This window comes from Clinocottus analis, unplaced genomic scaffold (assembly GCF_023055335.1).
Source record: "Clinocottus analis isolate CAN_PGR_092001 unplaced genomic scaffold, fCliAna1.0.p SCAF_3, whole genome shotgun sequence".
Classification (NCBI taxonomy): domain Eukaryota; kingdom Metazoa; phylum Chordata; class Actinopteri; order Perciformes; family Cottidae; genus Clinocottus; species Clinocottus analis.
Window position 1 is genome coordinate 3,788,369 of NW_027176042.1, and position 24,972 is coordinate 3,813,340.

Here is a 24,972-nt window from a genome sequence, read left to right on the forward strand (position 1 = left end):
AGTTGCCGTGATCCTCATCCTTTAGAATATTTTATATAAGTTTCAATTCTGAATTTCAAAGCAAAACCTAACCTTTTTCCTTCTGCATAGCTGCAGCTAAAGCCCCTCTCATAATGCTCTGTCATTAGGTTCTTAATAGCGTGACCATCGTTTTAACAAACATGTTATGTTTATTTTTGCCTTATCTTCAGCTTATGCTTGTAGCAAATGTAGTCTACAGTAAGTAAAAATGCATTCAATTCAATCTTTATGCTGACTTCGTTCCACCATGCCTCAGCTTCTCTTTTAGCCGATTCCTGAACTGCTTCTGTGTCCCACTTTGATCTGCCTGGTAGTTGAAGTGATGCTCCTTCTTTTCCCTCTTCCTTGCTCTGATGATTTCCATAATCACTTCCTCGCTTTTCCTTGTCTATTGGCTTTTGCTGCTTCACATTAGCTGCTGTTTGAAAGCAGGAAGGCCAATAAACAAGACAAGTTGAGACTGCTCTTTGTAGCAGTTAAGTGTTGTTTTCTGTTGCATGGTCCAGGTTTTCTTTAGTAGGCATCATACATATTTTTTTAGACTTCCAAAACATGGTATTCCAAATCGAGTTAGAACATTTATCTGGTTTCTTTAGGGCTTTTTTTTTTTTTTTTTACAGAAACATAATAATTCCCGAAATTTATCTTTTACTTTAATTACTGTATCAGTGACTCTAAACGTTTTCAAGAACACAGATTTGGGGAATATTCTTATTTTCTGTCTTTGCCAGAGTGAGATAAAGAGATTGATGTGCACAAAGCTCAGCTGAAAGTGAACATCTTGGTAATTTTGTAGACATCAAGGACATAGTTCAAACCCGGTAACTTCTTTATGAGGACCAGTCTTTTGAGACGCTGCGTAAAGACACTGGTTATCCATTTAGAAAAATATCTTGAACGCTAAAAGTTCCTAAAGCTAAACATGTCCAGCTCTTAATATCTCAAATACACAAATGTGGGTTTAGGGCCCAAGGCTAATGTTGTGCCAGGGACAACAGAAAATGTCTCTGATAATGCTACATTGTGATTAAATAATCTGCGTTGAAGTCAGCAGTTGGGGCTAGTTAAAATTAGCTGTGTCTTATTTGGCTAAATAATGGCGCTAACAACTAATGTTACGGAAGGTTCCACTGAGTTGTGTTTGATCTTATTTCTCCAGAATTTCTGTCAAAGGTTAAATACTTAAAGTTGTTCAATTGCAAAGAATAATATTACAAAAATAGGGAGACTCTCTGTCCCTCTTTACCTCAATAACTGTATTAAATGCCAATATAATTCACACTTGCATTCAGGCTCGATCAGGGGAAGGATTCCTAGCTAAGATCAGAAAGAAGTGCAAGACAGCAAACAAGTATGTTCTCCAAAATGCTGGTGGTCAAATTGATGCCGAACTACTTAAAATGGTAATTTCAAGACAATGTCTGTAAAGAAACCATCTCCTCACTGAAGACACTAAGGAACATGAACCTTAGTTTCTCAGTTGTGAAAACTCCTTTTGTTCATACTGGTGTGCTTCCTAACGTATGGGGGGAAAAAACTCTGATATCTCAGATTTTACCTCTGCTTGGCGGAACGAATGGTTAATCCAAAGTAGACAGCCCCTTCTCTTTGAGCCCCAGACTCATGAGCATGGACATAGTCTACGGGTACCCTTTAGGAGGCCAACTGCCAAACTACGTCCACTTGCAAAACCTCAGCTACTTGCCCCCACGTAACTTACAGTAGACTGGAAAGTGTAAGCACTAAAATGAGACGGATAAATTGTCTTGCATATCAATGAAAACTATGGTTATGGTTCGTCAGCGACATTCAAACTCTGAATGATTTGATGCAGTTTGAGAACATATATTTGTTAGGAGAGCTCTTGGGTGCGATATGTAGCTATAATCTTCATTTGAATATTTTCATTATTGCTTGTATCTATCATTGTAACAAATATGACTATCTAGTATCTGATATAGTCTTATACATTCAATTGGCAAAAAGAATTGTGAATAAAATAACGACCTGAAAGTATCCACCGATGACACAATATAAACAGGATTTAGGAATCAATAATTTTTTTCTTTCTAATTTGTTAATATCTAGAGATGTGAAAATTATACATATTGCACCTTTTGATTTGAATTAACTCAAAAGGTATACACAAAAATGCTTTTACGGCATTGAATATGTGAAATTTAAGATTTTTAATAGCAGCACAAAGAATGCAGGTATGGATCCTGAAATCCTCGCATCGGTCAAACTCTAGTACCCTGTGTGCTCGCCACTCTGACGGCGGCCTCTCGCATGCCTCGGTATCCTCCCTCTTTCTCTGTAGGGAAAAAGAGAGAGATGTATGAGCACCCTGTCTTCTGCTTGGCGTCTCAAGTGATGGATTTAACCATTCGTGAGTACCTTCCTCATTCCCAGCCCAACACCTCTGCATCCTTCTATGTTCCTCTACAACCAGTGTGCACGCCAACCACAACAAGCAAAGTCACATTTTTGTCGTCCCTGACGTCCTTTGTTTGTTTTTTTGAAGCTTTTGTTTAAGTCTGCAAAGTCTACAGTTCCAGTTTCTTGATTTGTTTTAGGCTCAATTTGGTTGCAATGCAACTAAAACTCTTTAATGATCTTTTTGTAAGCTTGTTTCTGTCCTGCCCAAACCACCTGTCTGTCTGCGACTTGAATGCATTTTTACTTTGCTTGTGTGTAAATCCTTTGACTGTTTAAGATCATGGTACATTCAAACAGGACCCCTACATCCTGTACTTACGTAAAGGGTATTATAGCGCTCAATCGTTTGAACGAAACTCAAGCAAAGGTCACCATAAAATGCTGATACTGATGGCATGTACTACAACTATTTTAACAGTTTTGTATGCTTTTTCAGATTTCTACTGCTGGATTTTAGGTCAAAGTGAAAATGTTTTTTTCTATATCCCATAATATATTGAAGACAAAACCGGGGCAGCAGACATATGTTGAACAGACAATTTAATGTATACCTTTATTTCTGCCTCCTGTCTTCTATTACCTCACCTTATATAACCTGTATTGAATAATCTCTTTTCTCTCACCCTGCACCTGACACTTTCCCGCCTCTCTCTACCTTCAATCCATCCTTGCAACCTGTTACTTTCTTTTTTTTAACAAATTTATCTTACTTAGTGGAGAAAAATCTGAAGGATCCAGGTGACGTTGTATTGTATGTCTAACCTCTGCTGTTAGCTCATCTGCCCTAAACCATACCACCATAGACCCTGTCACCACCTTCCTGATACCTGGATATTGCCCAGCAAAGGCACAGAAACTTCACAGAACATGTTTCAGGAATGTTGTGACTTCCCCTTCCCCCCAACGTCATGTGGTGTTTTTCACTGCACTAAATGATCAGACTGGCAAAGGACCCTTTGTTGAGATTAATCCGTTCTATTGCATGATAAATAACAGAATTCCAAAAGTTTGGTGGAAAATAGCAAGAATATAAGTTTGAAATGATTTAATTAAACTGCCAATCAATAATGTAAGATACTACATCACATCAGACCTTACCCAAATAGCTATTTGTGGATGTGAAAAAGCATAGGATCTGATGTAACGTGACAGGGGAACAGAAATTGGTTGTTGATGAGTAGCCCAAAAGAGACAGAGTGCACACATGAGGAAAACACTGTTTGCACACAGGTGACATTTAAAGTACTTAAATCTAAGACTGGGCTTTTATTTAAGAAAGAAATATCATTCATGATGGCAAATAAGCAGTGAGCAAGCACTCAATTCCCTAAAAAATTCACACCTAACTCATGCGAGAGTTTACTTGCTTGACTTTAAATGGTTAATTTGCGTCATTCGCTTCATTCGCGCCAGAAAGGGGGCGTGGCTTATCTCCATGAAAACAGTTACTATTTCCGCCATGAAATTAACTTCTATTTCACTTTCTACTTGTTGTGGAAATTCCTAATTTGTGGATCATCAAACAACCCCGTGTCTGGATTCATAATATTATCCGACTCCTCCAGTAACACCATCCCAATGACTTCCAGCGCTACTTCTGGCGGACCAGCAGCAGTTTGATTCAGCAACGGCAGGACAGCAGTGATGACGCGCGGAGCACCTCAACACTGATAGACTTTCGCAACTTAGCGTCACGACAATGATTTTTCGTAAAAACAAACGACAATTTTTCGTAAAAATTTCAACTTGCGTGAATCGAGCAAATTTTTCGCAATGCGTCATTTGCGCCACTCGGTGAAAATTTGCGTTGTTCGCAACCATTCGCGTCCGTGCACTAACTTTGCATGCAATCTACTCACGTGAAAAACTTGCAAAGCTTTTGGTGTGAGCATAACAAAGCTTGATTCCATTCTCAAAAAATAAATATTTTCTGTGATAAAAATAAAGTAATTGTTCCTCCGTTTCCAAAACTACATTATCAAACTCTGACATAATAGCTCTGACATGCATTACTAGATATTAACAGTCCCCCCTTAGAACCAGTACAGAAGCCCCATTCTGTTGAAGCTATCAGCCATGTTAGCATGACAGCAGGCAACCCTCCATCCACCCGCTGTGTTGTCCACAACATTGTGAGCCACAAGAGCTCTACTGAACACTGTCATGACTCTGATGTGGCCAATTCAAACCCTGCAGAGCACTGCAAGGGTATGTGTTCTTATCCAGCAGGATGATGTTGCTGACGTTAGGGTTAGGGATCACAACACACACACACTGTGTTGATGATTTTAACACACTAGTGCAGTGCCCATTCAAAACGCGCCTGTTCAAAAGGGGCTAAATGCTTGGCTTACAGCTTTCTGAGAACCATTTATTCAAACAACTTCACACTTAGAAACATCAGTAAAATATGCTCTGATTCAAAGAGAAAACAACACAGTCTAGCAATTGACGGTCATGAACACCGGTGAAATACACTTGTTTTCAATGCCAAAAACCCGCCACTTGACTCACGTTCAGAAACACCGGTAAAGCACACTCTGGTTCAAGGGAGGAAACATACCCCACTCTTGGTAAAAAAAAAACACCAGTAAAATACAACTATTGGATGTATTAATGTCCAAATGGCACTAGGCAATGTGTAGCTTCCTTTGACATGCAAGGTAATCCAGCATATAGCAGCAAAGGTGAACTGCATTCAACAGGTCGCAGCCTGTAAAGTTATTGACCGCAGACACATGCTTGCTTATGAGATGTTTGGCCAAGGTGGTTGTCGTAGGTAACAAAATAGACCGAGCTTGGAAATCAGACTTGTACCATTTTCACAATGCTTCATCACTGAATTGCTGAATGTATTTAAAACTAAATAAAAATCAACATCTAGGTTTACCCTGCCACTTGTAACAACATTATTGAATCTTGCTGCAATGCTGGAGTGCAGGCATTTTGCTTGAAGTCATGGTGTTTCTACCTCTAAATCCATTTCTTTCCATATCAGGAATACGTGGAGTGCATTAGCATGCTTATACAAAAAAAATAAAAATAAAGAGAGTCCACTTAAAAACCACCAGTCAGTTGAACCAATTTTCAATTTTCCGCCAGGCATCTGTCAACTAACAGAAACGAGTACGCTATAAAAGACACAATTGTACAAAAAGTGCAGCCTACATTTATTCTCAATGCAAGTACATGCAACTCCCCCATGCAAACCAGTTAAACTGTAAAGTCAGATATACTGTGGGGATAAGCACAACATAACCGCCCATCGCTGCATGATGAATGTTCAATGTACATGCTGTTTGCAACCTTCATCACAGCCATGTTTTCTCTGAATGACATCATCACTGCCCAGTGACAGAGATGTGCACTACATACCACGGGCCATCACCACTTTCAGCCACCTAGCAGTGCTTCCAGCACTCACAGGGATAGTGTTGATTGCAAAAATGCTTCACCAATATGTTATAACCCTCGAATTAAAGTATAACTAGGGCTAGGTAAAAGGTGTGCACATGTTCTTTGCTTTCAGAAAATATAATTTACTATGACCATTATGATTTAAATCAGCCAGAGGCTGACCTTTAAATGAGCAGTGTGTAGGATTTAGGGGTATGCTGGAACAGAACATAATAATCACAACTATGTTTACCGAAGCGTAATTTAATTTGAAACTAAGAATTGTTGTCGTCCTTCAATCATAGGATCGGCGGTTCAATCTCCACTAGTCGATGTCAATCTGTCCTTGGGCAAGATTAACCCCAAATTGCTCACGTAGTTGTGCCTACGGTGTTAGATGTTAGTTAGTCCTGATGGGCAGGTAGCACCTTGTATGGTAGCCCCTCCCATCATTGTATGAATGGTGCAAATGGGTTGATGACAAGTAGTGTTAAAGCGCTTTGAGTGGTAGAAAGACTAGAAACGTGGCATACAAGTACAGTCCATTTACGATCTGACCATACGTTAGCTTAGAATAAGCAGTTTATATCTAAATAGAGTCTGGCGTGTTTCTAGAGTAGCCCTGAATGGACAAACCAAACACTGGCACTAGAGAGGGCCTTTGTGTTTTAACATTGAAATGGCAGAAGAAGAAGTGGCTTGTGTTCTAAATCTATCTCACAGCTCGATGCCACTGAATCCTTCACACTGCTCCTTTTATTCACATTTTTATATTCTCGATGCCTCAAACATAGTGCAGTCTATAGTCCAAAAGCACTAACGTCTGATACCCAGCCCTAATTATAACAAGTTGATAATTCATGCTTGTATTTTGAATATGACCGTGAGATTGTCCCAGTGATTTAGGCTGAGGCTGTAGACTGGGCTCAGGATCACTTTTGAGGCAACAGCTATATCCAAAATTTGTGAGTGACTTAATCCTCAAGTCTTTAGGCGTAGGCAGGATAACATGCATGCCGTGTACTATTTAAAAATCTGAATACTGTTTGAAAAAAGATACACTTTTATATCTCAGACCAGGGATTATGTTTAAACCCTTTGCGTTGCATGCAAACAGTAGTAACAAGAGCCAGAAAGAAGGTTTAGATACTGATCAGATTCTGCCCACATTGACCTTTGACCTTTGTGCTCTAGAGAATGTAGGGCGGTTAGTCACCCCTGCTAAAAAACTGGAGGACAATATTCGCCTGGCCGAGCTGGTGATTGAGGTGCTTCAGCAGAATGAGGAACACCATGCTGAGGTCAGTGCATCTGCACACACACACACACACACACACACACACACACACACACACACACACACACACACACACACACACACAGGCCTTTAGTTTCATTGTGGTATGGGCTGGTGTCTGGCAGACAGAGCAGTGACTGTTTGGTCAGAACCAGCAGTAACAAAAATGAAAAGGTGTGGCTAAATAAAAAGATTGATTATACCAAAATCATAATCATACGTAATCATTATTTTAGTAGGCAGGATGCAGTACATATTGATTCAGTATGTAGTATGCAGTACATTGGTACTGTATTTGTTTTTAAACAATGCCATATTTACCTCTGGTCCTTTTAAGGAAAAAACTATAAATAATTAAAAATTAAGAAAATGTGTCTCTTTCATCGCAATCTCTGTTCCATTTCACTGTAATGTCCACATCCTCATGAATACCACTAAGCCTTTACATGAAATGTGTTTCCTTACATGAAAGTGGAAGGAAACTTGTTAAATATCTAAACAGGATAGCATTAAAAATATATGCAAGTAGAAAAACAACACATCAGCAAGCTATGTGTCATTTGATAACAATTACAATAACATGTAGCTTTGTTGAACATTGCTCTAATATCCATATTTTTATATGGATATTAGAGCCCGGCGTATATCCAGTTCTCATATGTAGCTTTACATTCTTAATATTCTTTTGTATAAATCAGAACAGCAACATTATTTATCAGAATGCTTGTGTAATAACCCTTTCCTTAATATTGTGGAAGTTGGTTTATGGCTTTTCGCCAGTGACACCCACAGTCTAGACTCTATGGCTGTCATTGTGATTCTTCCTTGTTCAATTTGTTTGTATGCCCTCTGGCATTTTGGAGAATAATGCAGCATCCAAATATAAATGCCTCTGGCGATGCTTGGTGTTCCCGCGACATCTGCACAGGCTTGCGCTGTCCCGTTAATAGCGAGTATAAACAAAGCTTTAGCCATTAGCATCAGTTTACGGCTGTGAAACTAGAGGCCACACTGTGGATATCCCCCCACCTCACAGTAACAATCTTTAAACATTCCAAACACATTGTTAGTACTGTTAGTACAGATATGTTGACTAGTGTCCTAATCAATTGTAACTGCAACGTCTTGATTTTTAGTTAAACAAAATGGTTCATGAGCAAGTGGACATGATTTCTTATTTTTCTCACTGTCCATGTCAATAACAACATCATGTACATTATAAACTACTGGGATTATCATGCTAATTCAGAAATCCAACCAGTGTTTAATAAGAGTTGATGTCTTCCACTATGACCACAGAGTGCAGTATATGACCTGCAAACCATTGATAGGCTGGCAGTATGCACCAAAAGAAATCCAAATTTTGTTTTTAGGAATCACATAGTTCCACAAAACAACAAGTTAACATGGTTATTGTAAAATGTTTAATGTTTATTTCTATGGAATGAAATCAAAACTGACTACAACCAGTCTAATGAAACCTGCTAAAATGTATTTCGTGTGGAGTATGTTGTCGGTGTTTTCAGGTGTTGTCTTTCAAACTGTTAAATTGGGTTGTGAGTTAAATTTATTTAATGTAACAGCCCTGTTTCCATTCACAGACTCTGGTTCCATGGATATTGATTGACTTAAAAAAAATTGACAATGTATATCACTGGTACTGTTTTGGAGATTATCAAGTTACCTCAAAGGGAAAAACAAGTTTCAGAAAATATATTTTTTTACTCCTTTTTGAAGTTTTACGTTCATTCAAATTCCAAATGTTACATACAAAGCATCTTTGTTGATCAAGGCAAAGGAAAAAGTGGTGCACATGAAGAAAACATGAATTTGGAAGGTTTGTTTTGATGTGAAAATCCCATAATTCACCCTGTATTTCTAGCAGCTTCCTGTGACTGCTGCGCTATCTACATTACTGTATATAATATTCTCTTTTGTTACTTCGTTATATAAAGCTGACTTATTTCCTCTCTGCTTTTTATTTTAATGATTTATTTGGTTTGCGGGGAAATGTTTGAACAGGGAAAAGAGGTATGTGATTGTCTTAGTGCCATATGCCCCGTCTCCTACCCTACCCTTACCGTAAGTTTTGTGCATGCACTTAATGATACGGCTATTGTTGTCGAGGGTCATTACTGTTTCCCTACTCAACAATGTCCCAGAACCCCTTTCAACTTGTGTTCACAGCTAATCAAGTGCTTGTTGGCAGTGCTTGTTAGTTTCCAAGTTAGCAATAGTCCTGCCTTTGGTGATGGAGAACAGAGACAAACACTTAAATAATGTGTTTTAATTGTTGAGCTCAGTCAGCTCCACTCTGAGAAAGCAAAGTGCAAAGTTGTGACTTATGATGCTGTTAGTATAACTTTTTACCAAACAACTCTGTACCTTGTTTTCGAGGATTCTACCCCAAATCATCCCTGAACCCTAACCCATTTTCCTGTGTTTAGCCATGTATCATTTATTCTACCGAGTCCTGTAAGTAAGCTTGGGAAAGGTGTTGTGTCATCTTTTCTTCCCTTTAAGAAACCCATTCCTCTCCATTGGATCCTTAAGCTCACACAATGGAGGAAATGTGAGGCATGTGTTGTATGATCAGAGATAAGATGATCTCTCCCCGTGCATTTCAATGAAATGCACTATGTTGCTGCTGCTCAAAAAATGTGAGCACATAGGTGAACTAGCCTAACCAGCCTTAGACTCCCTGGCAAATGTTGGTATCAATTCAATTGTTGTTTTGGTCAATTCACAATGAAAAAAAACTTTCAGATGGTTATTATAATTCCATATACTTGTATTAATGTTTTACTTGTGTGGCTCTAAAGCTGGTTATTGCTCATTCTATTGAATAGTCTAATTTTGTGCCTATCATGTAATCACCAATTTTATCTTCTCGACTGTCAAGTCAATTATTACATTCAATATTCAAAACTGACAAGTTGTTGATCATCCTGTAACTTTCTTCTGTCCTGCAACAATGAACACATATTACTCCTGCTGTATCATGAGTTTTAGGACAGCCCCATGCAAAATGAAAGTAAGGTAATGGCTGTAATGGGACCGTAGACCCAGAACTGTGATGCTGGCCATCAGTCCCTAAACGGACTCATCTTCTTTAATTAGAGGAATATTAGCATGAACATGTAGTGCAATTAGCAAAGTAGCTAGCTAAAGTAACTCGTCAGCCGCTAAATTAACACAATTTAAAAATGTAATGCTTCATCCACACATTCTTATCACAGTAAAGGAAAGCCCATTGCTATTGCCAGATAAGTGGTAACTTTGTGCAGTTAATTTTCTGAAATGGCGAACGGCTAGCTAAATAAACACCATCTCTTAATCTCTCTTGTATTCTATAAAATGCACTGATAAGGCATTTTTTTACCATAACAGATTTTTTTTAAGCATAAATGTAATTGTTAGAAGTAAAAATCTAATGTTAAGCTATAAACAAACTACAAAACAGCCACATGATCACACATACATAGCAAGCCTGTAAAGGCATACTAGTTGGCATGATGATGTTTTGTAGTCTCATATAGCCACTTATTAGCAACTACTATTGTTTTAAAGACACGTAAGAGCTCCACAATTTACAAATAGGATATTTACTGACATATTTAATGTCAAGAACAGCAGCAGCAGCAACAACTGAGGAGGTTAGCAGAAGCCTAAGTTAAACTATTTGCAACATTTTCTCTTCACCTCTGAAACTCTTAGCTAATATTTTAGCTCACTAGAACCTAGCATCACAGATTATAATTTCAAGTTCCACATCATTTTTTCTGTCACCCAACATCACAGCAAGATAACATTGTCAATGTGTAATTTTGACCTAATACATCTTTCAAGTTACCTACTTATTTGTGAATTGTAAAAGTGATGATTACATGAGTGGCACTGACTACCTTCCTACAGTCTATCTCACACCTACTACCCAATGCTACAAGCTCCCATGGCAAGTGCATGCCCCCTCCACTTCCACCACCACGAAAGCCCATGGGTACATTCACATTACAGTGTTGACAGCTTGATGTGAATGAGCAAACACCATGGTTCCTCAGGGGTCCTTCTTAAAGAGGCCCGGCAAGAGTGGAGGTGCATGGAGGAAAGTGAGTGTTTTTGATGTGCATGAGAGAGCCCGGTCCCTAACAGTCACTCCACTGCGTCTATTCGATAAGGGGATACCAGCGCGATGCAGCTCGCTGGCTCCTTTCTTCTGATTGACTCCCAGAAGGAGCTGCGGGTGAGTGTTTAAGTAGCTCCCTGCCATGCCTGTCAAGGAGCTGCTGCTGTGTCCTCTGTGGGCCAGCAGAAAAGTGTGTGATTTTCCGTGCCCAAGCGCTGTTTTTACTGCTTTGAGTTGTGAAGAATGCTTCCCCGGAGATTACGCAGTGGCAACAACTTGATTCCATATGGTGAAAAGTGAGAGAGAGAGAGATCCAAGAACGCTTGCAATAGATCAGTGGAGTTACATTGCATCGTCGCCCTTTATGGTAAATGAGATTCAAACAGTTAGCAGTGAATTCCTGAAGACGTGACAATGGGGAACACTCCTATGTGCCCTCTCTTTGATTAATATGTTTCCTTTCTTTCACTCTCACCCTGTTGATTTCCTTCCACTCCCTGTACTCTGTCTCCCTTTCCTCTTTGTCTTTCCCTCTCTTCATCGCAGGCCTTTGCATGGTGGTCGGACCTGATGGTGGAGCATGCCGAGACCTTCCTGTGTCTCTACTCGGCCGACATGGATGCAGCTCTTGAGGTTCAGCCGCCCGACAGCTGGGACAGTTTCCCCCTCTTCCAGCTGCTTAACGACTTCCTGAGAATGGATTGTGAGTGAGGATCTATTAAAAAGCATATTCAACTGTCAGCATGAGGACTGAAGTAGCTGAATGTGCCTTGCAGTTGTTTTAGTAGGTTTTGGAGAGGTTTGATGAGTGAAGAAGTGATCAGGCACTGGGAATGTAGGCCGGATGAAGCAGTAAATGGAATGAAAAGTCAGATTATCCACATCCCCAGGTTAGCTCTAATTGCGACCATGATCTCATCGTACACATCATAACCACAGTCAGAGCAATATGCACCCTTTACAACAGTAAAACCAGTTGAGAATCATCATTTGTACACTTTATTTGGTGTTGGCTTAAACACAAACGGCTAATTAAATTAACTTGACTATCCAGGTGGTTTGTTACCCAGAATCGTCTGAGAAGCTGTCATTGAAAACTGTGTGGAAAGGGGCATGTGGCAGGTGATGGTGGATTAACCATCTATCAATCAAACTTGATCGATGTGAGCTAGGAGAAGAGCAATACATATACATTTTTTAAGATGTAATATATCCTTCAGTGCTGTTCTTTACTTTTTCTTTTAAATTAAGAAGTATTCTCAAATTTTTTTAATAATTTAGCTGCAATCCACACTTGTTTTTGAGCAAAGAGTTGCCTCTCTGTGTGGTGTCTCACACACACCTAAGCCCTCAAGCTGATTGGTCCGTCTTCTGGCTTACAGGACACAAACACATTACTTGAAGCCTAAAATTATTTCTGTGTGATATGTGATCCGGCGTCATCAGTCATCTGACAGCGTAAGAATCCAGCTGCCATGCACTGTCCAAGTGCTCTCATCCTTATCAACTTTTGTTAAATTATTCCATCGTCACTATAATGACGCCAGAGGCAGCCTTTCACAAAGCATCATAATGCTCAAAGATCATAGTGAAATGGCTGTGGTTAATGTGGTTCACGGCGTGAAGTGGTGGCGTTTACCATTGTAACACACAGTTAACATTGTGAAAGAATAGCAGCTAGGTTTAGGCAGCAAAACCACTTAGTTAGGGTTTGAAAAATTATTTAAACTATATTTAAACATTGTTATAACTTTCTTGAAACTGCACACAACAAGGTCTGTAGATTAACTTGAGGTACAGGGTCTTGATTTCTAGAATAAGACATTGCAACATGGATTTACATTGCAAAAAAAATAAATAAATGGCTTTTCAATTATCGTATTATTCGTACGCCAGCTGATGAGACCAGGGTTGGTTTCACTTATGCTTCCCCAAGTTTAGAAATTGGGACATTTCTGAAGGACTGCTACATGTTCGAGTTTGGTATGGTTACGTTTTTTTGTGATGTGATTGGTTAGTTAACATTAGTAATGTGTTAGTAAAAGTTTTTCAATTTCTTATTAAGAGGATGTCTCTATAGCAATGTGTGTTGAATGTTTTCAGCGTGCAGTTGTATAATCATAATCAACCAGAAAAACCAAGAGCATTTCTAATGAAGGTTTACAGCTGCCGTTCCCTCTGCACTCCAGTCGCCCTGAAACATCCCTCAAATGTCTAAGAAATCATTCCCGTCAACGTGAGATGTCTACTTAAGGCCTGGAGCGGCCTGAACTGTGTGTGTGTGTGTGTGTGTGTGTGCGTGTGTGTGTATGCATGTGCACGTGCATATGTGCGTGTTAGAGAGAGAGAACAGGGCCAGGAGTGTCTGATTGAAGATAATAGTCAGGTCTTGATGCTGGTTGCTCCAGGCCAGCCATCTCTCTAATGAACTGCATGCACTTGCCTGCAGGAACACTGTGGAGCTGTCCGTGGTCCTGTAAAGGAAACACTTCAACGTTCACAATGCAGACTGGATCTGCTGGGCGCTAATTGTCTCTGGGGAATGCTTCCCCTTTTCAGTTTGTCAGTCGGGTGTCAAGGAGAAGGCAGAGTATGGTCCACTCATTCGGCTGAGCAGATACGACTTCAAATAGCTCGTTATGCTCACTTGTTAGTGTCATCAAATTGGCCACCTTCTCATTTGCTACATATTGTCGATTGTGTGAAAATGGCAATTGAAGTGCATTGCAGTGGACGTAGCTACACCAGCCAGAAGTTAACAGAGGGAAGGTAATTATACAGCACTGACAATAACACAGTGACTATAATAGACCCCTACTGTGCTCATGTCCTTATCTGCTCTATATGTAGTTAATAATGTATTTAGATGGACTCTTTGATGCAACAGCACCCTTCATCTCTGTAGTATTAAAAGTATCTTTATTCTAAGTGTTCTTTCACTCAAAAGAAATTGTTCTGAAATTCAACATGGATTGTCTTGGATTGCATTGATACACATTACTTTCTTTGTAATCTGGTCTTGAACTTGAACCAGACTTCATCCCTAACCCCTGTATTAATTGTAAAAGAAAGTTATTTTCTATTTGGCTTACTGTCAACAAATCCCATAAAATGTGTAACTTTGGCTCTCAATACTTTCTGAATCCCCGACGCCATCTGTGGCTTCCAGCCCCAGGCCTATTGGTTTCTACAGAAGATAAAATATATAAATTATTTTTTGGAAAGGCTCAGTCATTTCCTAAAACAGACAGTCACTGTAGTAAACATTACATAAGAAAAATAGTTTTCAGTTTAAGATTAATTCACAGTTGGTGCTCTTGTGAGTATTTGTGGCCGCAAATGTATGTTTGGTATTGAGTAAAAACAAACATACGTCATAAGGTATGTATGTTCGTGGTAATGACAGAACATGTTACGTAGTGCAACAAAGTGGTTCAGTGATGTGTTTTTAATAGAGGAAGAAGATCTGCTAGGCTTTGAAACACACAAAACTACTCTCTCTTTGCGTTTTATCAATCAGATTAAATAAATAACTGTTAGGTGTGGCTTAAGGTAAGTGTAACTTACTACTGGGTTAGTGCCACCTACCCATCAGGACTATTTAACCTTCATACAACATTCACACAGTTTAGGGTTAAGTGTCTTGCCCGAAGACACATCGACATGGACAAGTGGAGCCGGGGATCAAACCACCAATCCTCTGATTGAAGGACGACACTGCTCTAACACTGAGCTACAGATGCCCACAGTTGGTTACTCTTTGTGCTACTGGGTTAGTCTCTGTGCTACTGGGTTAGTCTCTGTGCTGATCTTACTGGGTTAACCTTTAGATTGGTGAGCAGGGTCTTCCTGGTGAGCGGGGTCGTCCTTTAAACAGAGAACCAGGGGCTACATCCCCGGCTCCGCTAGGTGTGTCCTCAGGCAAGACATTTAACCCCAAATTGCTCCCATATCTGTGCTTAGGGTGTATGAATGTTAATTTTTCCTGATAGGCAGGTGGCACCTAACAGGTTTTGAAAAAATACCAGCTAAAAGCCTATTGTGCAGCACAGTAATGTCAGAGGGTCCATCTTCAGTTCCAACAAAAGACCCTCACTGCCCACACAGTGTATCATGTGCGCACTTAAGTACAGCGTATCATCACAGGGACATCTTTTCCACAGAAGGTCATCTTCTGTGCCCCACAGCGCTTCACTTATGTAGCAGTAAATAGCCTTAGCACTAGACAGGCGCCAAAGTCAGGCTGCCATGCGAGGAGTTAATGAGGTCTAAAGCAGTGGTAGCTGGGCCACGGCGAGCCCTGCGAACACACTCCTGGACACAACACATCCAAGTGGACAGCAGCCGCTCAAGTGGCTAATTGGGAGCTTGGTAATCAGGGAACACAGCAAACATTGCACCTACTGTGTATCATCGACCTTGACTCCAATGCCAACACACACGAACACAAACACATACATGCTCAGAGGGGGAGAGAAAAACAAAGAGAGAGAGGGGGAGAGGAAAAGCAGACACACTGCATGGAGCCGTGAGGCATCACATTAGCACACACTGGCCTCCATTTTATCTCCTGTGGTCTTTGTCAGTGTTGTCTTTTTACCAGTTGGGAGCCGGCGGAGACTGGGGAAAATGTGTGTGACGGGTTGGATTTAGAAATACCCCGAGACTCCATTCTTTTGTCTAGAAAGACTGGAAACTGGATACGCTGCCGTACCTGCTAATAAAGCGCCAGAGACACCAGCCTTTAATATCATTGTTCATTATCACCATCAAGGACAGGGCCTTTCTATGGCTTGTGTTGCTGCTTTTCAGATTTATCTTGAAACCCAACATCCATATGAAAACATTACCTTTGGGTCACAGTTCGAGTAAAACATGTTGCCTATGCTGGCATCTATAATTATTACATAAGAGACATGTCTGTCAGGTCAAATGCACTGTGACAGCTCGATGGACACTATTTTTGTTTAAATGTGTCCATAATGCTGCAAAATAAGAATCTAGTGAGCATTGAGAACTTGGATTAAACGGGAGTTGTTTTTTTTCTGAGTGGGTCCCCGTCCTGTTTATCTCTGCACAGGGATTCACATGAAGCCATTCACATTCCTGCCAAGGATTTCACACTATTCCACTGATCAACAGGTGGCAGTAACTGGCCAAGAAACAGTAAAGTGCTAACAAGGAGAAGACTGCCAGCTAGTAAACATACAAAACAAATACAAAATCATATCTGCTTTGCATTTGTGTAATGAGAAGGGAAATACATTCAAATATTTTTTTCGACTACAAGATACATTGTATGTGTTGTAGCTGAGTAACCCTGAATACTCACTAACAGATCACCTTATTTACTGCACATTTCCACTGACAGGGCTTCGATAACAAGACTGTCAAGACACTGCTGGTACTCTGCATTGTCTGCTATGTGCTTGGTTTTGCTTTGTCACTTCCGTGTCTTATTTTCTCCTCCCCCATACTCTGCCTCAGATAACCTGTGCAATGGGAAGTTCCACAAACACCTGCAGGACCTGTACGCCCCCCTGGTGGTGCGATATGTGGACCTGATGGAGTCCTCCATCGCACAGTCCATTCACAGAGGCTTTGAAAGGGAGTCCTGGGAGCCTGTAAAGTAAGGATGCCGTTACATACTCAACCTTTATGCGTTAGGAGACAATTGTGTTGGATGAATCCCTTTTTTTCATTGCCATTTATTCACAATTCATTCCAATTCGCACAAAATAAACAGAAAAAAAGAAAAGAATACTTGATGCTAATACATGAGAACTGTGAAGAGAGGGAGAATGAGGCAATGTATGGATGACCTATATTGAGGATCTAATAATAATAATATAAAGACTATTTGAAGTACCATTGCAGTTAAACAATTGGCCTATACAGAAAAAGGGTTGCAGCACCCTCATCACCCCTACATCCTGCGTAGATGACTAAGGCATGTTTCGCAATTCATTGTCTACACTCATTTTTCATAAAAAAAAACACATGGCTAATCAAGCATGAGGTGCAACTGTTTGTTGGAACTATCTGTTGGCACTACATGTCGTATTTAATCTAAGTTCACTGGTTGTATCATGCAGCCTTCCATGCAGCAGTGATGCTGCGATGGAAGTGAGGCTTGTTCCCTGAGAAAGAACAAACTACTTAAGCTCTAGTCATGAACGCACATGGAAGACTGTATGATGCAGAAGTCTGATGTGTGGTGCAGCCCAGTGGTGTAGTCGGGTAAATTACAGTAGCACAATTCTGACAGCATCCATATCTAGTCTACATGATGTTCTGTCATTTATTACTAGAAATAACCTTTGACTTTTTCCTTCAATGTTGCAGTTTAGAAACTCACCATAGAACCTTGTTGTCCCATAAACATTAAACACAACACTAGAGTGTATTTCTAATCAGCCAACAAACAGACTTTTAATAAAATCTTAGATGAGCAATATTAAATTAACCTGTATAGATAGAATGAGGCTGCCCAGCTGGAACATTGTTTTCATCAACACCGCTCCAAAAAAAGGATGATTAGAGGTGTATCACAAAATCAAAGAGTTCATCTTCAACTAGCATGTGACTGTTCAGTTTGTTTCTTTTTCCAACTCATTTGCATGAACAATCTCTGTTTTCTGTTTCTTGTCTTCTGTTGTTCCGTTTCTATCCACAGGAGTATAACAAGCCCTCTGCCCAATGTCAACCTCCAAATGCCTAAAGTACCAAATCTAACAGTGCCAAGTGTTAACCTCCCACAAATGCCCAGCTTCTCTGCACCCAACTGGATGACAGCTAAATCTGAGTGTGTACCAGCCTTGTGCAGTCAGTCCCAGACATGCCCACATGTCCTTGGCATGAATGTGGCATCTGGCACATGACCCCAAAACAGCAGGATTATAACTTTTACGTTTCCAAAAAAAATTCTGTCATTAAGAAAATAGCATAATGTACAGTTGCAAACGTTTTTACTCTAAATCAGTCAAAAAGTCTAGCATCTGTCATGTGTTTCTATATTTTCTAAATTCTTAAAAGTATACATGTGATATAAACTTAGCAGCTATTTTAATAAAGTTTGTTACATTTCTAATAATTTTAATGAATTAATCCCGAAACGTAACTAATTTGAGTTAGCTCAAGAAGCTGTAAGAAAAAAAAAATACTTTGGACAAAAAGAAGAGGCTTAGAAGCATAACTAGAAAGTAAAACAAGTATTACGCCAGGAGATTTTAGGTCCAAAGTTTAGTAGCCACATCACCCAGAGTCATTTTACCAGCTTTTCAGAATTAATTCACCTTTTCCATTTATTGGCCTTTCACATTATTACTAGTTTGAACAATGTGTAACAGCTTCTGATTTCAGTTAGGGGTTTCTATTAATATGTATGTGATCTTGTGAGTGGTATCATTAAAAGCACACTGCATATATCTGCCAACTTGACACATCATCTATATCACTTTGAAAACTTAAGCGAAACGCACCAACAACGGGGATCAGAGGTGTAAAATCCTTCCAACGCTGCAGCATCCTGCGGAGTGAGACTCTGTCACTGCAGCACATCCATCCCTATTCCCTCATCAGGAAATACATGTACCAGCCCTGAAGTTTTCATTGTTAAAAAGAAATGATGAGAGCTGCATTTCAGCCTTCACTTTATCTTTAGCAACTTGTTCACTTCCCAAACAAAAGATACCAGCAGAAAGAATAGATGTTTTTCGTAGACTAGTCATTTATGCTTTCCAAGATTTTGAGAGTTCAAATAAAAAGCCCAAACTGAATCTCCAAGTTGAGGAGCGCATATATGAATACCTAAGCGCCTGCATAGCTGTGGCAGTCTGTGACCAATGTTGGGGTTTTAAACAGGCCCAAAGCCGCGTTCATGCCAAAGTGGGAATGGATGCAGAAGGCAGTGACTTGGAAAATGAATCCCAACATATTCACTCCCAAAAACGTTTTTCTTCATCGATTGGAAAGATGCAAAAGTATAACAAGGAAACAAACCCCTAAAAAAGTCAACTTGAATATAGTACGAAAAGGACAAAATATAAAGTGTTTCTCAACACACATCTGTCTTTGTCATATACTCTCACTCTTTACAATGGTTTCCATGCTTGTTAATGCATTTCATTTACACACATATGTTCAGTGTAGAAACATGTTTTAGCGACATAAAAAAATGTACAAGAAGTACAACTGGGGTTGAACATGTTTTTGAGACTTGATTCAGAGCCTCCACACTGCTCTCAACAAGGAGCTGAGCTGGTAGCTACATGCTAACGGTGCTAACAGCGGCAACAATGCAAACGATGGCAACAGTGCTGACAGAGCTAACAAACATAATTTTCTCCCATCTCTTTGATCACCTGTAAGCCAAGTAGAAACGAGAACTCCTTTATTGTCTGTGGTATACTTGTCTTAAACACCACAATATAAAATCTAAATAAATGTATTCTCTGATTATTACTTTGCCAGTTTTTAGCATGCACATTTTCATTAAAACTAAAAGTAGACCTCAGCGGCAGCTACTGTCCCGGTTATGAATTTGCATCTTTTCAAATCTTTCCTTTCCAAATCTCTTCCCCCAGTTCCTTGCTGTTGTAGCATCCTGGCCTCTGTCTTCCTGATGGTTGAGAAATGTCTGAATGTGTCTGAATTCTCCCCACACTGTGGTTCAGTCTGCTAGGACTGGTCTAAATGAAAATAAGCAGCTGCACTAGTGATGTTTATCTTGGTCCCAGAGTCATACCCAAATATGTGATCCATTTTCCTGTGGACGTTAACAAAGTGAGGGTTCCCACTCATCCAGGAAAAGCTCTAGTTTAAACACAGATAAAGTCTGAGGGAAATGACATAATTTTACAAAAAGTAAAAAATACTAGTAAAATTGGATTTCATATGTAGACAATAATGTTTCACAACAGTGTTGTTGATCCCTCTTAGATTTTAAAATACCCTAAACATGATTCTTTGGACTGGGTGGGAAAGGGAACCCTGACTGTATCCAGTGAAGAAGTTTCTTTCCTCTTGTTGTGTTTTTTGCCAAACAAAATACACATTGCAAAATGTATGCAATTGTTTAGTTTTTTTCTGAGCACAAACTGTACTTTGTATCTGTCTGTTCTATGCCAGTGCTGTTTGTATTACCACTTACACACAAATATGTGTATTCTGCACCTACATATTCACACAGTCGAACCCACTAACAGAAAAGTTAGAAATTAATCAATTAGAACAATGAAACTCTGCTTTCACATGAAGGCACACATTTTAATAATCCATTGAGTACTTTTACTTTTATACTTAAAGTACATTTTCCTAATTATATAATTTGATTTCAACATATAACAAAAGTACTTTTACTTGTAACAGAATACGTTTTACGGTGCGGTATAAAGATTTTAGTAGCCTAACGGAAGGAATACTCCATTGCTGATGTTTTACATTTAAGTAAACACAAGGAAACACCAAAAGGAAATTGTCTGCTCATCATTCTTTTGTCATTATGTTTTCATGAGAAGGATATATGAATGATTTCAGTATTGTGTATGCACTTCAGTGAGAAAAACACAAATTATTACTCTTTTTTGTGGTATCCACATTTGTGTTAGAAGTAATACCTCATTTGAAACAGTAATTCAGATAACTACATAAAATGAATGAAGCATGAGATAATCTAGAGCCTCTTTCTCATCAACCTGATTAATGCAATAACTCAAAGTAGCCCTTCAAGCATTTGATTTAGAACCAACATCATTGTTTTCCCATTTTCAAAGCTCTGTATCTAAATGCTAAATTGTGACCTGTGGCTTCACAGTAATGGTTCGGGGACGTCAGAGGATCTCTTCTGGAAGCTGGATGCTCTGCAGACCTTCATCAGAGATCTCCACTGGCCAGAGGAGGAGTTTGGCAAACACCTGGAGACCCGACTGAAGCTGATGTCCAGTGACATGATTGAATCCTGTGTAAAACGGTAAGAATATACTGTTTGAATACATGTGGGTCTAATTGCTAGCAAATAAGAGCAATTCATAATTTGTATGTATTCCAGTAGTGGCATGGGATTTGTGGTGAACTGGGTCTCTAAACATCAATAGTGAGCTGGTAAGAAATACTGTGAGTTTACTATGAGTTTGTCCTGTTGTTATAGAGCCATGAAACCTTGTAGTGAGGGGGTCAGGGTGGATTTACGAGAATGTTTCAGATTGTCCATCCATCCATCAATCTTGTCCATTCTCGTGTACGTAATATCTCAGGAACATTTGGAGGGACTTTCTTCAAATTTCACACATTTCCTCTTCAGTGTTTGGTTCTTGGCAGTGTAGAGAAAAAATTTTAAACAGAATTTCAAGCTTCCTGTGTAGAAATATAATTTAACCTATCATTTATTTAGGGGTGTTGGTGGATTGTGGGACTACTGTAGTCCTGAGATTTGAGCATTTCTTAAATGCTACATCTCTGTTTATTCCTACGCTTCTATAAAGGACACGGGCAGCGTTTGAGGCCAAGCTTCAGAAGAGCAGCCGGGCCACAGACTTCCGCGTGCCACAGTCCATCTGCACCATGTTCAACGTCATGGTGGATGCCAAGGCCCAGTCAGCCAAGCTGTGTGCTGTGGACCTGGGGCAGGAGGTATGTCCACAGAAATGAAGCTTCTTTTGAAGAGAGGGAGCCCTGTTTTGGGAGAAATAATTGTATCTTTCTTCAAAGTTTGAGCCTGCCACCGACTCCTCATGGAAACTCACATCATTAAAATATAATTTTGTCTTGGATCATTTGTGTTATGAATGACTTTGGCAGATGAAGGTAGGAAGGTTGTTTTTTTATTATTATTTATTTTTCTCTCTCTCTGTTATTTCAGTTTAGTTTTTGTTCTTTCTTTGTCTCTTAATTTCTTTTTCAGTATTCACTTAATTTAAATTTCATGTCACCTCTATCTTTCTACTTTTCTGCTGCTTTTTCTCAACTCCTCTCTGTCTTGTGAAAGTTTGTTAGAGACTGGGTAAGTGTGGCTACGAATTCAATTGAAATCTCACCCTCCAGTTCCCAAATGTATAATTAGTCATCAGTTTTCCCTGTCTGTCTTCCTCCACTTGAATTGTTTGGATTTCATTAGCATATGTGTAGATAGTATTGAATATACATGGGGTAGAAGTGAGACATCTCATATTTCACAGAGTCTCAAAACTGATAGCAATTGCTGACAATGAATTAATTATTGCTAAGTCCTTCACTGTTCTGTTACAAGTGCTACACGGCTAAACAAAAGGATTCCTCACAGTGATGCTGCTTCTGGGTTTCCATGACAGCAGTTTTTTAGCAGGAGTAATCATCCCAAAGTCCTTCGATGGGCGCTGCTTTACGGGAGAGCCAGGGGGGTCTTTAAAATACAGTGCTTCATTAATTTGCGTCCCACTAAAAATTAAATAAAAATAAATAGTGTAATTCATCAATTAGTAGGTCAAAATAAAAGAAGGGGTTTCAAACATACACAACTAAATGTGAATTAGATTCTAATGATTTTAAAGAAGAAAAAAAATAAAACATGAATTAATTGATGTATTTCTGTCTCCATTTCACATATACAAATCTACATTATAATAGTATTGTGCTGTGCTGAAATGTGTGTTTGTTCTCCTTTACATTCCTGCTCTAATCCTCTCCTCTCAGCATTCTGTTGAAATCCTTTAACATTTAATCCAGGGGTTTGATTGGTATACTTTTGCTTGCAAATGGAACGCAGTTACAGTTTTTGTCGTGTGCAATTGAAGAAGCCTTACTCTATTCTGATATTTATACTGAAGGCTGTGGCTTCTCAAACAATTGCTACTGCAGAGACCCTGCAGTACCAACAAAGGGTTAAATAATGAAAAGCTATTATAACCACGGTGCAAGCCATCATGTGGGAATACATGAACACATTGGAATCAGATTTATGAAACAATCATCACTCTGTAAAAGAGCTGCACACTGTTTAATATTTGTAATAATCTCTATGCTGCTGTTTATTGTCCATTGACTACAATGTCAGACTTTTTTAAATTTACTACCAAAATCAATGGGTGTAAACAAACCAGAATGTCAGAGCTAATCAAAACCACAAGACTACCATTTACCTAAAAATCTGAGTTCATTTCCATTGCAAAAAGAAGTTGTCAAAAATTCTGAAATATTTCTTACTTATTGAATGAACATTAATTAGTGACATCTGGGATGATCTCCCGTCAGCGACATTTTTTAATGAAAAAAGTGATGGTCAGCTAGTTGAAAATGAGGAGCTGCCACCTGAAAGTTGCGTACGCTTGTTTAATTAAAGAGAAAGGAGAATTTTGTCTGAGTGAATCAGAACACTTGACAGATAATTTGTGATTTTTTTTTTGTTAGGATAAAGTCCTGTATAAGGCAAGTGCTGTTAGTCTGAATTGACATTAAGGTAAAGATGTGATTCGTGGAGAAAAATCTTGACATTGCACATCGCAAGTTACAAGTATTGTAACTTTTCTCACATTGTTTTTTACATAGATAATGTATAATTGCCCAACAACAAAACATGTATTCAGTACAGGTAAATATGATGTAAAGAATACAAAGTGCCCAGTATTTCCTGTGAATGAGAAGAGTAACATTGTTCTGTTTTCCTTCCTTTCTAGAGACAATATCATTCCCAAATTGATAATCTAATTGAAGAGACGGTGAAGGAGATGATAACGCTGCTAGTAGCTAAGGTACAAACTTCATATTATATTATACCATGTATTCATAACAGGTATAGACATTTGTATATTGTATTTTTTGTACTTTTGTATTACGATCCCCAGGGATTAGAGGGAGGGGGTGCGGGCAGGGGGACAACAACAAAATACTCATAAAAACCGCAAATAACATCAAAACTGACAACAAGTGGTTCAAATTACTTTGAATTGACTCAAAATGACCACAAAGAAACTGAAATGACCACAAATATGCAAAATGACTACAAGGAGACTCAAGACGAACGCAAAGATACTCAAATCGACCACAAAGTGGCTCAAAACTACCATTAAGATACTCAAAACAACTACGAAGAGGCTCAGCAGTCTTAAAGTGACTCAAAGCTACCACAAAGAGGCTCAAATTACTACAAAATTGTCCAAAACAACCATAAATAGATTCAAAACTACTGCAAAGGGGCTCACATGACTACAAAATGATTCAAAATTACACAATTAAAATATACTTTTTTTGAAGCTGTACTTTGAATCGAGGAGCCTTAGTCTGTGGGCATGAAAAACACTACAACAAGAGATACACGGTTTTAACCTGACAATTGTCTTTGTGATACTGCTGCATTTACACAAGTAAAATAATTGCCCTGCTGCTTTCTTCTTCTTCTCCTCTTTCTCAGTTTGTGGTCATCCTAGAGAGTGTGTTAGCCAAGCTCTCCAGATATGATGAGGGAACACTCTTCTCTTCCTTCCTATCTTTCACAGTAAGTAGCACAGACACTGTACACACTTCCAACAGCATTCTTCCGAAAACACATTCCAGCAGATACTCACCAGCTTCATTGTTGAATATGCATATGACATTTTTACAGTGCGGTGCACCAAGTGACCATGAGTGTGTGTTGCTGTCATCATAATCACATGTGATTATGATGTGATTATGACTGTTCTCATTCCCAACTCGTCACACATTACTTTTTAACACACTTGGT

At 39.2% G+C, this 24,972-nt stretch overlaps 1 protein-coding gene across 5 annotated transcripts in view; it reads left to right on the forward strand.

Moving 5' to 3' along the window:
* The window catches only part of cadpsa (Ca2+-dependent activator protein for secretion a), a 145,425-nt gene that overhangs the window by 86,136 nt on the left and 34,317 nt on the right, over window positions 1-24,972 (forward strand). For 3 of the 5 annotated variants that reach the window (XM_068593402.1, XM_068593401.1, XM_068593400.1), the window contains 8 exons: window positions 2,342-2,410; window positions 7,051-7,157; window positions 11,826-11,982; window positions 16,767-16,908; window positions 21,094-21,249; window positions 21,761-21,908; window positions 23,927-24,001; window positions 24,661-24,744. In XM_068593402.1, coding sequence (XP_068449503.1) covers window positions 2,342-2,410; window positions 7,051-7,157; window positions 11,826-11,982; window positions 16,767-16,908; window positions 21,094-21,249; window positions 21,761-21,908; window positions 23,927-24,001; window positions 24,661-24,744 — 938 coding nt within the window. The remainder of the gene's footprint in view (window positions 1-2,341; window positions 2,411-7,050; window positions 7,158-11,825; window positions 11,983-16,766; window positions 16,909-21,093; window positions 21,250-21,760; window positions 21,909-23,926; window positions 24,002-24,660; window positions 24,745-24,972) is intronic. The other 2 variants (XM_068593404.1, XM_068593405.1) reach the window with 1 other exon arrangement.